Below are 17959 nucleotides of genomic sequence, written 5' to 3'. Positions count from 1 at the left end.
GTGTGATTTTGTGTCATGTACAAGCAAAGACATGAAAAGTTTTGCTCCATTTGTGTACAACGAGTCTAACTGCATTCTACTGTCATGTATAACTAATTAGAACAAATAATTTAAAAAATGGCCTTTAAAATTGGGGATGAATCTTAGATTATAGAATGCTTGCCTTGCATGCACAAAGCCTTGAGTTCAGTCCCCATCAGTCCAGCAATATATGTGTGTATATGTGTGTGTGTGTATGTGTGTATACATACATATATATGATATATAAGATACAATAAATATATAAATATATAAATATATTTATATATAATATACACAATATATATCAATATAATATATATATTTTGTTATCCTACTTTCCTGTCAGCTTAGCAAAACTATCACTGGCAATTTTATTACACTAGGAGTCTAAGCAAAATGTTTCTCAAAAAATTACATAAAGACATTTGTTATTAATATGCCAATATCTATATATTGAATCTGGAAAACACATCATAGTCTATGACATTATTGGACTTCAGAGTAATGTTTCCCAAACTTGGTAATCCAACCAGGAAGGGCAGAATTTGACACAAGAAAACTGTGTTGTAAGGACTTGCAATAAATCTTATTTAGTGTCAGCATTTTGCTGTAGTATACAGCAAAATATTTTTGCCTATCCAATCAGCAAATAGTTTTAAAAACTTAGTGTTGTGTCTCTGTGCTATGGTGGACTAAGTATTATTTTACAATATTTGCATAAACTTTATGGAAGTAGAGTTTCCAGCATATTATTGTCTTAAAATGTTCATAAGTTTCCATTTCTAAAAATTTATTGAAGGGAAAATAACAGAGTGAGTCCACATTTTATGCACAGGAACATTTATTGCAGTATTATTTTTACACTAGTAAAAATATGGGTTAAAATTATCAATGATATGGAATACATAAGGTATATTTATTTTGTCCTGGGAAGTTGTTTGACCTTTGAATTCATGTATGTAGCTGCTTCTGTGAATAGTTATGCCAGATGAGAAAACTGGAAGGCAGGTTTTAGGTCTGAGTCTTTCAAGGCAGCAAATGGTGCAGGTTCAGAAAGAAAGTGATACAGGAGAAAGAAACCGGAGACAAATCAGGAAATCTGGGGTTAATGTATGCAAATTGTAGAAATAAACTTAAAAGCAAGAAAACAATGGCAACAGCAACAAAAACTGATTTCTGTATCAAAAATTGTATGTAAAATATATTAAGACCCCACATCACCTACTGGCCCTTCATGGTCTGAGGAAAGCCCCATTACCTCTCTAAAGCCACTTTCGCTTCTTTTCTTGGCTTCATCCATGTTGAATTATGAGCAGTTTCCTGCGCTAATGATTTGGCTGACACTGACCATTCAATGTCAGTGCATATAGAAATATAGCTCATACTTAACCTCTTCCTATGAACTTCTGGTAGCTCTTCCTGTTAGTCTTGTCTATTCCATTCATCTCTGTTCCCATCAATGTCTTATACATGCTGTTATCAGAGTTTTTGATTATTTAGCATTACAAAAATATTATATACACATTTCATATCTGATATTGAATAAGATATTGAAGGTATAATGGTGAACACAATAGACATCACCCCAGATATTACAGAATTTGAAGTCTAGTAGGGGATATAAATAAATACATGGGAAATTGCAATACTATGTTAACACTTAAAAGAGAAATATTAACAGAAATCTTTTCTATTAAAGGATCAACAACATTGGCATCACTTGAAAGCTTATTAGAAATATTTAAAAAATCAATCTTCTGAATCATAATATACATTTTTATAAGATACCAAGGGTGTTAACACTGAGAGCATTCATTTTTTATGGCCTCTGCCTGTGTATCCACTGCTCATTATTGCCTTGTAATAAATGACTTAACTCCCTGGGGTTTACACTGAAAACAATCTTGGGGTTCTGCTGTTTCCCATCTCCTGCAGCTGTGTTCATGGACCAATACTCCTTAGAATGTAGTCCTTAGCATAGCAGGATTTTCAGTTTTATATCCCTGTAATAGTTTGGTCATCTCCTTTTGCTTCTGTGTCTTAAAAGGGTATGTTGAAATTGTGTATTTCCCCACAGAGTCTCACATACTTTGTGGCAAGTTCATCCCAAACTGAAAATGTTTCCCCAACTGTTGAAATGCTTTCTGGGGAAGGTTGTTCTTATTAGTCCAGAAGTTACCTTAAAAAGAATGTTTTCTTAGGTTCTTGGTGAAATCCTCTGGGGGAAAAAAAAAAAACTTTGTAGACTTTCCCAGGAATCTAGAATCTTGTAAGAAGAAAATAAATAAATAAATAAAAATAGGTCAATGAAGGTATCTGCTCTGTGATAACTCTAACGGAAATAGTTTCTTCATTCCCTTTTTTCATATGGCAGGTCTTTGTCAAGTAATGCCATCTTGACAGTTTCTTGTGCCAAGAAGCACATTTAATTAGTTATTCTTGAACTTATCAGCCAGTCAAGCTCACTACTAAGCGTCCAAGGCTAAATTAATGGACACAGCCTGAGACTCAATTTTGAGTGTCCACAAAAACTCAAAGGTTAATAAAAACTGTCCACAAAACATGGTTAACTCAGACTGGGGAAGGATATAGCTCAGTTGGTAGAGTGCTTGCCTTACAGGCACAGGACCTGGGTTCAATCCCCAGCACTGCAAAACAAACAGGGTTAATTCTCCACTGCAGTGTTACCTGTAGTTATAGAAGTTTGGGTCCAGCTATCAGAACAAACTCATAACTCTGTAAACTGGCAAGAGACACAGAGGGACTCACAAAATATAGTAGTAGTCTTGCCTTAATTACTTCCTCTTAAATTGTTTTCTTTGTCTATGCACAGGAGGGCAGCCACTCCAAGATATTCAGAACACCAAGGGAGGCCTTAGGCTCTGAACCAGATAACCATTGCACTGGTTTCAGTGAATATAGTTACTCAGCGACTCCCTTTCTATATGAGTGTCTTATGATTGCTGTAAATCTGGCAAATGACAGCTGAACAAAATCATGGATGATCCATTAATATTTCTTTAAACATTCCTTTTCTCTGGCTCTATGCAAAGCTTTGTCCCACAACTGTTTGTGAGTGACACTGTTCTCGAAAGAGACCTGAAATTGTAGCTCATCTTCAGGATTTCCCATGGAGAAGTTAGAGTGAAGCTAGACTGAAAAGAAATTGTTTTTTACAATCTATCATTTGGAACACAAAGGGTTAGCAGGACACAGCTGTACAGAGTTCTCTCCTGAGCATTTGTTTTTCTACTGGGCAAATGACTCTCACCAAATAGCTTCTGAGTTCCTTATAAAGCTATGTTTCTTAAATCTGATAGTACTTCCATTCCTGGATTTTTTCCCTATGGGTTTCTGGCAAAAGAGAGCCACTTCAGTGACAGTGTCAGGGGGTAGGGCCAATCAGGGACTGATCCCCCAGCTTTAGTCTAGAAGGACCGTTCTACCGGTGAGTTTGGGAGGTTGACATAATCTCTCTCTTTCTCTCTCTCTCTCAAACATTATCTGGTGCCTGTGATGACCCTTCAAAGAGCAGGGGCCAGTCTGGGCATGGCGGCACATACCTCTAAACCCAGCTACTGGGGAAGCTGAGGAAGGAAGATCAAAAGTTTGAGGATAGCGTGGGCAACTTCATGAGACCCTGTCTCAAAATAAAAAAATCAAAAGGTTGGAGATGTAGCTCAGTGGTAAAGCACCCCTGGGTTCAATCCGTAGTACCAAATCATAAATAAAAATTTTACAAAAGCAGAGGGCAGGATAAATGACCTCACAATCTAGACCCAAGAATATCTCTGTGCATGCTGTTGGTTTTTTAGAGCACTGAAGACTAGATAGTTTATAAAAGCAACTTAGAATGGTTCAGAGGAATCCATGAGTATACATTCAATGGATTAATATGTCAATTAAAATGTTTTAATGTTCTAAATAGTCATTGCAAATATAGACTATAATCATAAGCATGTGTTCATTCATTTTGTGGTTTTTAAATTTTATTTTTTTAGTTGTAGATGGACACAATACCTTTATTTTATTATTTTTATGTAGTGCTGAGGATTGAACCCAGTGCCTCACATGTGCTAGGCAAGTGCTGTACCACTGAACCACAACCCCAGCCCCTAATTTTGCAGTTTTTAAACATTCAATTCCTTTAAATTAATTCCTTTAAAATAAATAGTATCAAAGCCATGGAATTTAGAGCCAGAACAGAGGTCAATTCCTGGATCTGCCATCATCTTGCTGGGTGAATGAGAAAGTAATATGATTTCTCTGAGCCTTGGTTTTCTTGTCTTAGTCTGTTTCTCATACATAGCATAGAGCTAATAATATCCAATGATGTTATTGGGATAGTGGTATGTATGAAGGCTATTTAGCTATTCCTGGTGTTTCAGTTGCAGATAAATGCAATTCATAGTCCTTGGCTTAAAAGAACATCAACTGGGGAGAAAGAGACATTTAATATATCTAGGAATAGTTATTAGGTATTTGCTTGTTATAGAAGACAAGTGAAGGATGGATTTAAGAATCATAGAACTTTTTAAAAATCTAAATTTTAAAATTTAAATATTCTTCCTTTAAGTTTGCTAAAAGAATTTTCTATGTTACAAGAGCCCTACTGTTTCTCTGTGAATATAAGGAATTAATAAAAAAGATACCATGAGAAATGTAGCAGCAGACATTTATAACTTACTTCTTTTGCATAACTGACTTTACACCCATTTAATAACAACTCCCCATCCCCCTTCCTTTATACTCTGGCAAACACCATTCCATACTCTGTTTCTATAAATTTCACTATGCTACTCATAAGTAGAATCATGCAGTATTTGTCCTTCTGTGACTGGCTTATTTCATTTAGTATAATGTTCTCCAGGTTCATCCATGTTACAGTATGCATCTGAATTTTATTGTTTTTTAAAGCTGATGTATGTATATACTACATTTTCTTTCTCCATTCACTTGCTGATGGCTATTTAGGTTGTTTCCATATATTGACTATTGTGAAAAATGCTTCAATCAACACAGGAGTACTGGTATCTCTTCAACATACTGATTTCATTGCCTTTGACCATATATTCAGAAGTGGTATTTCTCAAACACATATATGGCACTTATATTTTAAATTTTTTTGATAAAGCTAAATATTGCTTCTAGTAATGGCTGTATGATTTTATATTCACATCAATAGTGTACAAGGATTCTGATTCCTTCATGTCCTTTTGAACATTTGTCTTTTTAAAAAAATAATAGACACCCTCATAGGTATGAAGTGATATCTCCTTATGATTTTGATATACATTTTCATGATTAGTGATGTTGAACATCTTTTCATATACCTGTTGGCCATTTGTATGATTTCTTTGGAGAAATGTCAATTAATGTCATTTTTCCATTTCAATTTTATTATTTGTCTTTTGCTGTTGAGCTGTATAATTGTTCATATATTTTGAATATTAATTTTAAATGAAATTTCTTAATTTATTTACTGTAATAAAAATAACATTAATCAAGAACCTTCTTTTTCATCTTTAAGGTTAAGAGTATATGATTTTAAGTTCCTTTCTTATTTTCCACATCATCTAGAAAAACTTGTTTTTATCACCATGTCCAAATTTAAGCAGATTCCTAGTGTCAAGGATGAATACCAGATTAACAAGAAAATTTCTTCCTTCTAAAAATATGCCAATATGTTGACCTGAATTGCGCATCTATTTTGAGTGCGCTGTATATAAGAAATCACAGTATGTACCCGAATATTCAGTGTCTAGGTTTCTCACTATTTATTAGAAGCAATTCATTCATATAAAAGGTTCATTTAAATGCTACTGTGACCAGCATTTTTCCTGACTCTGAGACCATAGATCTGAGAAAACTGGAGAGCTCCTGTGTTTCCTGGGAGTCATTTTTCACCTTAGTGGCCTTGTCTCTGCAGTCTCATTAGAAGGTACTTCTGCTTTTCTTTAAATGCTACTGTTGTACAGAGTTCTGCACTAAGACCTCTTTTCCTTAAGATTTATTACTCCACAGCATTTTCCCACTGCTGTGATTTCAAGCGGACATTAGCCTGACAACACTTATGCCTCATTATCAGGGCAGAAGTCATTTCTCCTGGGATACAAATGTCGGTACATTTTTCAGTTCTTGGGTAGAAAGTTACAGAAGAAAAAGTGAGCCTTATTTTTCAGTTGAGGTCTAAGGGCTAAGTCCAAACCCAAAGAGTTTGTTTTATTTTGTTTTAGCTCCCAATTAAAAAAAAAACAAACTAAAAATTTTGTTGGTGCATTATAATTATACAAATTAGTGGGATTTGTTTTAACACATTCCTACATGCACAATACTTGCTAAAGTTTAGATCTTTAATGTTCAAGGCCCGTGTATTAAAGACAGTCTCCAGATTGATGCTGTTGGGAATTGTGGAACCTTTAAGGAGTGGAGCCTAGTAGGAAGTTTTAGGTCACTGGGGGATTGTTCTCAAAGGGAATTGTGGATCCTTGGTCTTTTCCTCTTTCTCTCTAATTCTTAGTGCCCATAAGGTGAAACTTTTGCCCTACCATATGATTCTACCATGATATGCTGCCACAGTCCTAAAGTAATGGAGGTACCCAATCACGTACTGAAACCTCCACAATTGTGAGGCCAAATAAACCTTTCCTCTTTATAAGTTGATTACCTCAAGTATTCTATCACAGTGACAGAAAGTTGACTAACACAGAAAACTGGCATCAGGAGTATATTCATTGCTGATGCAGCTGATGATTTGACAGAGCCTTTGGTATTGGTTTGCTTGATGAATTTAGAAAAATTTGAAGATCAGGCTAGAAAAAAATGTAGAATGTTGTAATCAAAACTTAAGCAGAGATTTTGATGAGGACTCAGAAGTCCAGAATATTGATAGAACTGCAGACAGAAAATGATTGCTGAGATTTCAGATGGAAATGAGGATTCATTGGGAATTGAACTTACAGTCACCAGTATTAGGAGTGGCAAATATTTTGAATGCATTTTATTCTTCTGAAACTTAATGGGAGGCTGAGTTTAAAGTGACCTAATATATTTTGGAGGCTGAGATGGGAGGATCACTTGTACCTAGGAGTTCAAGACCTGCCTGGGCAACATAGCAAAACTCCTGTCTGAAAACAGCAGCAACAACAGCAACAAACACAACACCCGAAGAGAAGTAAAGAAAAATAAAGATAAAACTAAATATGACCTACTTATTTATCTGCCAGATGGAATTTTAAGACAGCATAGTATTCAGGAAGTGGCATGGATCTCACTGTCTGCTTTTAGCCAAATTTATAGTGAGCATTGGAAGCAGAAAGGAACAGAGCAAATGAATTTAGAAACTTTACAGTTTGACCAGAAAAGGAACATATTTAAAGAAGAATTAAATGAGGGTGCAATTGCTGAAGAGATTAGTGCCTTTAAGAAGGAGCCACATGCTTTTCACAAGCATAATAGGGAAGATGCCTTGAGGGTGTTTCCAGAATTAACAAGACTCCATACATCAGAAGTTCAAAAGCATAAAAATGAAAATTTGATTCAAAGACTTTCCAGGGAAAATTCTTTGGAGAATAGAGCTGTGGAGTTCCCTGAGTCCTTAGGGCTGCCTTGAGAAATCTGTGGACAACAAACTCATAGGCCATTGCTGCCATGGTTCACATGGGCCCAGGTACAGCTTGCACGGGTGGCAGATGTTGGCATCATTCATGAGTAGATGATTTTCAGGCAGGCAGATTCCAAGTTACAGGTCATGGAGGTTTCTGATGACATTTCAGAGAAGACTTTGGAGACGAGGAAGTGTGTGGCAGGGTTGGAGTCCCTGAAAGTGGTCCCTGAGAGGATGTGTGGGGCTGCAACAGTGAAGCTGAAGCTGCAATGGAGAACCCAGGAAGGAAGAAATGTCAGGTTTGAAGAATGCCTGCATGCTGCATGCAGAGCTGTCCTAAGAGAGTAGCCATATAGGCTGCTATAGAGGCCATAGAGGCAGGGCACCCCAAGCACTCAGGTATATACATCCTGCTAAAATGTGCTTTGGATATTTTAAGATTTAATGTTTGCCTTGCTGGGTTTCAGTCTTGCTTTGGCTCAATACTTTAGCAGTATTAATTCTGCATATCCATGAACTTGGAGGTCCTTCCATTTTCTTGTGGCTTCTTCAATTTTTCCCCCAGTATTTTGTAGTTTTTATTGTAATGTCTTTCACATCCTTAGCTTTATTTTTTTCAGGCTATTGTCAATGAGAAAGTTTTCTTGATTTCTTAACCAATTCATTATTGGTGTATAGCTGTTGTTTTGTTGTATGTTGATTTTCTAAACTGCTACTTTGCTGAATTTATTAGATCTAGCCATCTTCTGGTGGAGCTTTTGCATCTTCTAAGTATAGACATCTCATCTGCTGTGATAATTTGACTTCTTTCTTTCCTATTTGTATCCTTTTATGTCCTTGTCTTGCCTAATTGCTCTGGCTAGAATTTCTACTACTATATTGAATAGGAATGTTGAGAGTGGACATGATTGTCTTATGCCTGATTATAGAGAAAATATTTTCAGTTTTCCCCCATTCACTATGATGTTGGCTTTGGATTTGTGATATACAGCATTTATGATGCTGAGGTAAGTGTTTTCTATCCCTAGTTTCTTCAGTGTTTTTACCATAAATAAGTGCTGAATTTTTTCAGAAGCTTTCTCTACCTTTATTGGGATGACAATGTCAATGTGAATTTTGTCCTTATTTATATTTATATGGTGAATTATATTTATTAGATTTCATGTAATAACTATTTTGGCAATCCTGGGGTAAAACCAACTTCTTAATATGTTGTTGAATATGATTTGCTAAAGTTTTATTAAGGATTTTTGCATCTAAGTTCATCAGCAGTGTTGGTCCAGAGTTTCTTTCCTTTTCTTTTTTTTGATGCACCCTTATCTGGTTTTGGCATAAGGGAATTTATTGGCTTTATAGAATGAATTTAGAAGTGTTCTGTCCCTTTCTATTTCATGGAATAATTTGAAGAGTATCTACAGCCATGTTTATTGCAACACAATCCAAAATAACCAAACTATGGAATCAACCTAGGTGTCTAACAATGGATGAATGGGTAAAGAAAATGTGGTGTATATATACACAATAGAGTTTTATTCAGTCATAGTAAAAGTAAAATTATGCGATTTACAACAAAATGGGTGGAACTAGAGACTAATATGTTAAGTGAAATAAACCAAACTCAGTTGGGCGCAGTGGCACATGCCTATAATCCCAGTGGCTCAGGAGACTGAGGCAGGAGGATCACAAGTTCAAAGCCAGCCTCATCCACTTAGTGAGGCCCTAATCAACTTAGCAAGACCCTTTCTCAAAAACAAAAAAAAAATTAAAAAGGGCTGGTGATGTGGCTCAACAGTTAAGTGTCCCTGGGTCCAATCCCTGGTTAAAAAGAAAAACCAAACCAAACCAAACAAACATAAAAACAAAACAAAACAAAAAAACAACAAAAGCCCAACTCAAAAGGTCAAGAGTCCAAAATTATATGTTTTCTGTCATATGTGGAAGTTAGGAAAGAATGTAAAAGAAAGGTGGCTGGGTGGAAATCTCATGATCAAAGGGAGATCAGGAGAGGAAAGGGACCAGGAGATAACTGTTAAAAGGACATGGTTAACTAATGATCCTGTAATTGTATGGTATGTACCTGACAGTGAGAACATTTTCTTCCCTTTTATTATAGGGTATGGTCCTTTTTCCCAAGGGTATCTGCTTCCTTTGGTCACCATGCCACCCTTCAACCAGAGCATTTTCCATCCTGCTGTCTTCTTCCTTACTGGCATCCCTGGTCTTGAAGCCTCTCACATCTGGATCTCCATCCCATTCTGTTGTCTGTATGCCATTGCCGTCTCTGGGAATGGCATGATCCTATTTGTCATCATCACTGAGTCGAGCCTCCATGAGCCCATGTACTATTTCCTCTCCATGCTGTCCTTCACAGACCTAGGTTTGTGTCTATCCACACTGGTCACCATGCTGGGTATTTTCTGGTTCAATGCTCGAGAAATCAGCTTTGACACCTGCATTAGCCAAATGTTCTTTATTCATGGCTTCACGTTCATGGAGTCCTTGGTACTCCTAGCAATGGCCTTTGACCGCTTCATTGCCATCTGTAACCCTCTGCGATATTCCATGATCTTGACCAATTCGAGGATCATCAAAGTGGGTTTTGCAATCATTATCAGGGGCACAACAGCCCTAGTGCCTTTGCTCCTGCTCCTTAAGCGTCTGTCTTTCTGCCACAGTCATGTGCTCCACCATTCCTATTGCTTCCACCCTGATGTGATGAAGCTTTCATGCACAGACACAAAGATAAATAGTGCATTTGGCCTGGCCATTGTCATCTCTACCACTGGTCTGGACTCTGTGTTAATCCTTCTCTCCTACGTTCTGATCATCCGCTCTGTGCTCAGCATTGCATCCGTAGAGGAGCGGAAAAAGGCTTTTGGAACCTGCATCTCCCACATCAGTGCTGTTGCCATCTTCTATATTCCCATGATCAGCTTGTCTCTGGTGCATAGATTTGGGAAGAATGCCCCTCCTATTGTGCACACTCTCATTGCCAATGTTTATCTGCTCATCCCTCCTGTAATGAATCCCATAATCTACAGTGTGAAGACAAAACAAATTCGCAAGGCCGTGCTTAAACTATTTATTCCCAAGGTAGTTTAGGCAAGTTTTAGAGTATCCCACTTTTGATTTTTTTCCCTTAACTATGATTTATTATTTGCTAGTGTGAGTTACCACTATACTTTGAAAAAAATCTATAAATTCATGTTTTTTTTCTTCTGATGATAAATTGGTTTACTATTTACACAGTTTTAGATTATGGATTCTTTGAATTCAGGAACTTCATCTTGGGTCCTTCTGACTATGTGATACTCCACCTGGACCAGTATAGGACTATGATTAAAATTGTCTGTAAATATGGACAAATGAATTCATGCTTTATAGGTCCAGACTGTCTCAGTCCTTTTAGAGTGTGTAGCTATTCAAGATATGCCCCATAATATAGATGAATAAGAACAGGATTGCTTTCAGTAATTCCTATAGTTTATTAGTAATGATTATTGTTACCCAAATAAATAATTAATGACTGAGGAATTCATATAAGTGCAATAATTAAGAACAAACATGAAGAAATACTTTCCTAATTCTTATAAGAATCCTTGGAATTACTCTGTAAATGGATTAATATTTTAATTATATAAGTGACTCATCATCTAAATATGTGGCTAAAGGAAAAAATCACTCTGATTTTATCAGTACAACTGTACACATATATTGAATTCTCATATTGTGCCTCATTAATATATAATTATATTAATTATAACATAATTATTACCACTAATCAAAATTTTTAAATGTTTAAGGAGATATAAAGTCTAAACACTGGTTTGAATATTACACATTGTATATTTGTACTGAATTATCACACTATATCTCCAAAATATAGACAATTAAAATAATAATTAATAGGATATAAATGAATTTTGTAATCACTGGATTCTATTTAGTTGTGAGGTCTGGAGGTAAGAGACTCAGTTCCTTATCTGCATCATCTATGCAAAGATCTGAAATTATTAGATATGTAAAATGCTTCATGAAAGAATAAATAAAGAATATTTTTTGTTCTGGGTGAAGCATAAATAAAGAGACTTCTAAGAATTTTATAGAACCCACCAAAATAGTATTGTAAAAAGACAACTTTATCACATGGAATTTATAGTCTGTGGGGATGAGGGGTGAGCTCATGGAAATAACAGTTGTTATTGTTTCCAGGTTTTTACAAATTTAATTCAATTTTATCAGGAAACAGATGAAAGAATAGAATACTGGTTCCTTCATGGAAACTATAAAAGTAGAGTAGACATAATGAAGTTAAGGGGATAGAAGCCACAAACTTGAAGGAACCCATGGGAGCACCATACTCTGAGGCTGCAAAAAGCCCCCCCAGGAGTTTGCTGATTAAGAGATGTTAGGCAACCTGAGACCTGACCCCTAATATAAACCACCCATTCCTGAGCAACACACTTCTCTGCTTCTCAGGTCCCTTCCTGGAAGAGAAATCAAGAAAGAGCACATCTCTACCTTGTGTAAGTGAAATTGCTGCATTCAGGGGAAACATTAAGCTCTTTCTACATTCTCTTTCTTTTAAGAATCTGGAAGGCTTTAGTAACTTCAAAGAGCTCTCCTGGGTGCCTAAGAAAAATTGTGGGAAGTTCTTTCCTGAAATCTCTATTTTATGAGGCACCTTATTTAACCCAGGAGGCTCAGTTGTTCTACGTGCCATTTTTCTTTCTGCTTAAAGCAGCTTAATATATCCATGCCAAGTGTGAGTTTTCAGTTAGTTGTACCACATTTTAAAGTTGTGACCTAAGGTAAGCTTCCACTGTCCCCACCATCCACAGCTACCATCATTTTCACCTTCATCACCACTGTTCATATTCTAAGAAGTAGTCAGCATATGAGGTGATTTCCAAATGATAATCTTATTGAATCTTTCCATGCCAGTGGTGAGCTACCAATTTCAGAGACTTGGAATCTGATGCAAAGTGCTCATTTAAAGAGCTCCATCTTGCTGGGTTCAGAGACAGAAGTTGACCCAGGTTTGCCTGATCTTATAATCATACTGCTGACTCCATAATCAAAGAAGAGAGAGAAGTCAAGTTCAAAGAAGAGAGAGAAGTCAAGTTAGCTCTGCACAGAACAGACATATTATTATCATATGAAGCGAAACACTTTCAATAATTGGGGGAGCATGCCAAAGTTTATCCTCCTATGACAGGGAAGAGTTTTTCATCAAAAACCCCAATAGGAACACACACACACACACACACACACACACACACACACACACACACTCACGTACACCTCAGTTTATGGAAATGGAGGAAAGCTTGGTGATATGTAATTTCAGGCCCTGCAGCCTGATTTAAACAAATGAAACTGCAAAATGTTGAAATCTGAGATGTTTCTAGAATCCTTGCTCATCTTGCAACTCTTGGATTAGAATTATTTTGAAAACATACATTACCTGTTCACAATGTTCCAGATAAAGTGCAGTACCAAGATGTGATGTTGAATGAGGAATGATATAAATAATTTGGTTAGAAAGGCATATTTCCAAATAACTCATTGTCACACCATGAAACAACCCCTATTCTAGATATATAAAATGCTATCAGTTCAGAGGAAGACAGTTTCTTTTGACTTGATTTAGTTAGTAAGGGTGATGCCACTGTTGGCTTCCTAAAATAGACAAATTCATAATAAATTTATATGTGGTTCTGTAAATCAAAGAGTGAATAATAAAGAAAAGGAACATACATGAATAATTGCAAAGCACACCAGTGTGAAAGAACTTCCTCTATTTGATATTGTGGTGATATAAGGAAAAAAACAGGTTGAATATATCACAATGTTTCTTGAGGTATTCAAGCAGGGAGGTCATTATGGATGTAGACATTAATCAGACTGAGAAAATATTTTTGGCTGGGATAAAAAGATAGAGTCTGACTTTATGCTGAAGTCAATGAAGGGTTGTATGAGGAATATGAGGATGTATTTTCTAAACATGTTACCAACATTCATGAAAGGAAGGTCCAAAAACCTTTGAAACATAGTGAAGTGAAATTACTTATGCACATATTAATGGACATCCTGAAAAAAACTGATGAGAGTTTCATGTAAAGTAATGGTGATGGAACTGGAGGATAAATATAATTATCCCAGGGACATTGCAGAAGTTGAATCTATGAACATTTGGTTATTGCAATGCCTTGGCAGCTGTAGTGGGCAGAATTCTCACAGCACCTCAAAAATTAATACTCATTGTGGTGCATTTGCATGAATGTTAACCATCACTTTAATATTACTGGGGCCTCTGAGTGTGGTGGGATATCATTTGTGTGAGTATGTGTCAAAAGGTTTTATAGATGCAAATAAAGTCTCTTATTACTGAACTTCATCTAAATTGAAAAGAAGAGTATGCTGAGTGTGTTTGACCTAAACAGGAGCCTTTGTAAGAGGCAAGGAGTAGCAGAGAGATTCCCTGTTGGATTTGAAGAATTACCATATCATTGTGGTAAAGACTACACAAGTAAGACTGAAAGCAGCCTCTAGGAGCTTAGAGCAACCTCCAGTCCTCATCCAGAAAGAAATCAGACCCCAGACCTGCACCACAAGGAACGGAATGCTGTCAATAATCTTGCATGAGTTTGAAAGAGGACCCTGAATTTTAGATGAGGGCACAGACCTGGTGGCAACCTCTGACTCAACCTTGTGAGATCCTGAGTGGAGGATCTCATTTGGCTATGCTTTGACATTGTACTTACAGAGTTAAGGGATTTAAAAAAAGGGGCCTTGTGTCAAGCGATTAAAGTTTTAGTAATTTTTTGTAGCCATAGGTGACTAATGCAGCAGAGTATGTTTCCATCAACAAGAGAAGCCAGACTTCAAGTTTATATATGAACCATTGAAGAGGTTTAAATGATTTCAGACAACTCGTGTTTTGAGTGGTGGTGGAGGATAGAGACACATGTAAGAGTGACATGGGTTCAGTGGCAAGTTGAGGTTGTTATTTAGTTATGTTTAGGTTCAGGAAGAAATCGGCACATCCATGTAGACTGTAGTTCTGGTACCAATTCCTTGCTCTTTTGAATGTGGCAAGATAATTCCATACTTAATCCCTATTTCCTCTTTTTTTTTTTAACTTGTTCTCTTTAGTTATACAGGGCAGTAGAATTTATTTTGATATATTTTTTACAGGCTTGTAATGTATTTTATTCTAATTAGGATCCATTCTTGTGTATGCACATGATGTTGAGATTCACTGTGGCATATACAAATACGTACATAGGAAAGTTACGTGAGATTCATTTCACTGTCTTGAACACTACCTTTCAGTAGTTTGCATGTCACACTGTAGTGGTATTTCTAACATATCTGGAACTCCATTGCCTGTGGATATACTTAGATTTTTTTTCACGATGGTTTCCACCTTTCAGCCTCTGCACAGCAATTCTTTGCCTACTCAAAGAAGCCTTTTGATGCCTCCACATACAAGTTTCTAATATGTGCAAACTCTGTACTTTAAACATAATCTCTCTGTTTACATGTTTATTTACACATTTGTTTACTGAACTCCCCCAGTTTTTTCTTACTTTCCTTAAGGGTATTATCTGATTTGGTTCCTTCCCCTTATTCTGAATTATGGCTTATACTATGTAATAATTGATGTTAAAATAACTGAGTCAACATCGATAAAGAACCTAGATAGAAGGGCTATAAGGAGAGGAGAAAATGTTCTTTAGATGAATCCAGAACAATGAAAAAAATATAACTCTGGAGAAAGAAGAGACCAAATTAGGAGGAAATGTTAACCAAAGACCATTGTACAGTCTGACTTTGAGCATATTTCCATCATTCTAAGGCTGTCAAATGGAAGGACAAGTAAATGAGTGAAGAAGGGTTAGGAAGAGACATATAGGTAAGAGATGACTGAGAAATGTTTGGGTAATTTTTTAATATTTATGTTTAATATTTGGTGAGATTTAACCATAGTGATGTATCTTCTTGACTTTTTAACATATAATAATTTTAATTCTTTCAATGATCCTATGGGATATGCATTAAGAAATATATGTTATATAAGAGATAAGGACCATACAGTTTAGTCATTTTTCTCTGATAAACCAGCTTGGATTTGATAGAGCATTTGTATCAAATCAAAATTTAGACTATGCAGTAATAGTAAAATTGACTTCTGATCGAGGATAAAAATCATAAGCTCTCCATAAAATTTATATTGGAGATCCTCTAAGCTCAAGTGATTCTATTGTAATTCTGTTAATTGTTGATATTTGCAATCATATAAAATTATATAGTTACAGTTCAAGTATTTTCAAAAACATGCTACTGAAATTGTTGCATGTATTGTTTATCATTCTAAATTTCATAGAACTGTTCACCCATATTTCAACCAGTAACATCTGACTGCCCTATGACATGAATTCTGGAAATAATCTCCAAAATTCCAGCCTTAGCACTCATAAGACATGTAGAGTTATATTAGTAATGTGTGCTTCATTTGTTTCTGAAAAAATTCTGTATCCTCATGTAATTTTGCAATAACTCTTTTCTGCTCCTTCATTTGATGTAGTTTAATAGTTTGCTTTGCAAAACCAGATTTCATGAGCTCTTTGTATAACATAAGTATTGGCTTTTAGAAATGTTCATCTGGGCAAAATTTAATTTCAGGTTGAATGCATAATAAATACAGTTTATCATTGCAGGACACACCTTAAGATTTTGTTGTTTGAGTTCCATATGTCAAATTCCCAAAACTTCACATCTTCTTCCATCATTTTCCTGCTTACTGGCGTTCCTGGGCTGGAAGCCTTTCACATCTGGATCTCCATTCCCTTCTGCTTTCTGTATGCAACTGCCCTCTCAGGGAACAGCCTGATTCTCTTCGTCATTATCACGCAGCCCAGTCTCCACGAACCCATGTATTATTTCCTCTCCATGCTGTCCACCACAGACCTTGGGCTGTCCATATCCACTCTGGTCACCATGCTGGGCATATTCTGGTTCAATACCAGGGAGATCAGCTTCAATGCCTGCTTGTCACAGATGTTCTTCATTCAACTCTTCACTGTCATGGAATCTTCAGTACTGTTGGCTATGGCTTTTGATCGTTTTGTGGCCATCTCTAATCCCCTTAGGTATGCTTCTGTCCTAACCAATCTTAAAATAGTGGTGATTGGTGTAGCAATTATCACCAGGGGGACCCTTACTCTTACAATTATGGTGGTACTTCTTAAAAGGTTGTCCTATTGCCGTAGCCACGTGCTCCTCCATTCCTATTGCTTCTATCCTGATGTAATGAAGCTCTCGTGCACAGACACCAGGATCAACAGTGCAGTTGGGTTGACTGCCCTGATCACCACTGCTGGAGTGGACTCAATCTTCATTGTGCTTTCCTATGTTTTGATCATTAGGACTGTCCTCAGCATTGCTTCCCCTGAAGAGAGAAGGAAAGCCTTTAGTACATGTGTCTCCCATATTGGGGCTGTGGCTGTATTCTACATTCCATTGATCAGTCTGTCCTTTGTGCACAGATTTGGAAAAGGAGCCCCACCTTATGTATATACCTTGATTGCCAATGCCTACCTGCTGATCCCTCCTGTGATGAACCCCATTATCTACAGTGTGAAGACCAAACAGATACGCAAGGCTGTGCTGAAAGTTTTCCATTCAAGTGTGACAAAGACCTAGATGGTTCTTCTAAAATTTTCTCTAGTGTTTGTTATTGTATGGAAGAGTAAAATACCTGTCAGAAAGTTAAAGTGATGCTGTGTTGAAAATTTCCCAAAGACTAACTTTCATTATGTAGGAAGTTTGTTAGCTAATAGAGTTTGATATGAAGTGAGGTTTTAATTGGTTTAACTAATATCTTAAAATATTCACAGGGATAATAAAATCATTTTAAAATTCAAGATGAAAGACATAGTTAGCCAATGACTCAACTTAATTTTCATGCATACAACTATTTTTTTTAAATACAAGAAGTAGAATGTCTATTGACTCATTCAAATTTTGCCTTACTGTGAGAAATGGCATCACTCCAATTCATAAATAAGAATAAAAATTGTATTAACAATTCTGAATCACCAAAACTTTTCGTGTGAATCTATCATATAAAATTGACAGTACCCTTGGCTACTTACTTGTTCCAAATATTCATACTTTCCCCTGCCCTTCCTGCCCTCCTTATTTAACAGCTACTATCATAATAATAAATACTTTATTGCTTCATCAGCAACCTAACCTAATTGGTCAAATATTTGTACTTTCTCATAACTCTTCAGGACAATAAGTTTTTTTGTGTGTCAATAA

At 36.3% G+C, this 17959-nt stretch overlaps 2 protein-coding genes across 2 annotated transcripts; both read left to right on the top strand.

Moving 5' to 3' along the window:
- The first annotated feature begins 9784 nt into the window (after window positions 1–9784).
- On the top strand, window positions 9785–10729 carry LOC114098453 (olfactory receptor OR51C1-like). Its single transcript, XM_027942700.2, has one exon. It carries the CDS (start codon window positions 9785–9787, stop codon window positions 10727–10729), a length of 945 nt encoding a protein of 314 aa, XP_027798501.2.
- Window positions 10730–16387: 5658 nt separating this feature from the next.
- LOC114098488 (olfactory receptor OR51C1-like) lies at window positions 16388–17338 on the top strand. The gene has a single exon (XM_027942733.2). The coding sequence runs from the start codon at window positions 16388–16390 to the stop codon at window positions 17336–17338; it is 951 nt and encodes a 316-aa protein (XP_027798534.2).
- The last annotated feature ends 621 nt before the right edge of the window (window positions 17339–17959 follow it).

Source organism: Marmota flaviventris, chromosome 9 (genome assembly GCF_047511675.1).
Source record: "Marmota flaviventris isolate mMarFla1 chromosome 9, mMarFla1.hap1, whole genome shotgun sequence".
Taxonomy (NCBI): Eukaryota; Metazoa; Chordata; class Mammalia; order Rodentia; family Sciuridae; genus Marmota; species Marmota flaviventris.
This window is presented reverse-complemented; position numbering and strand designations above follow the sequence as displayed.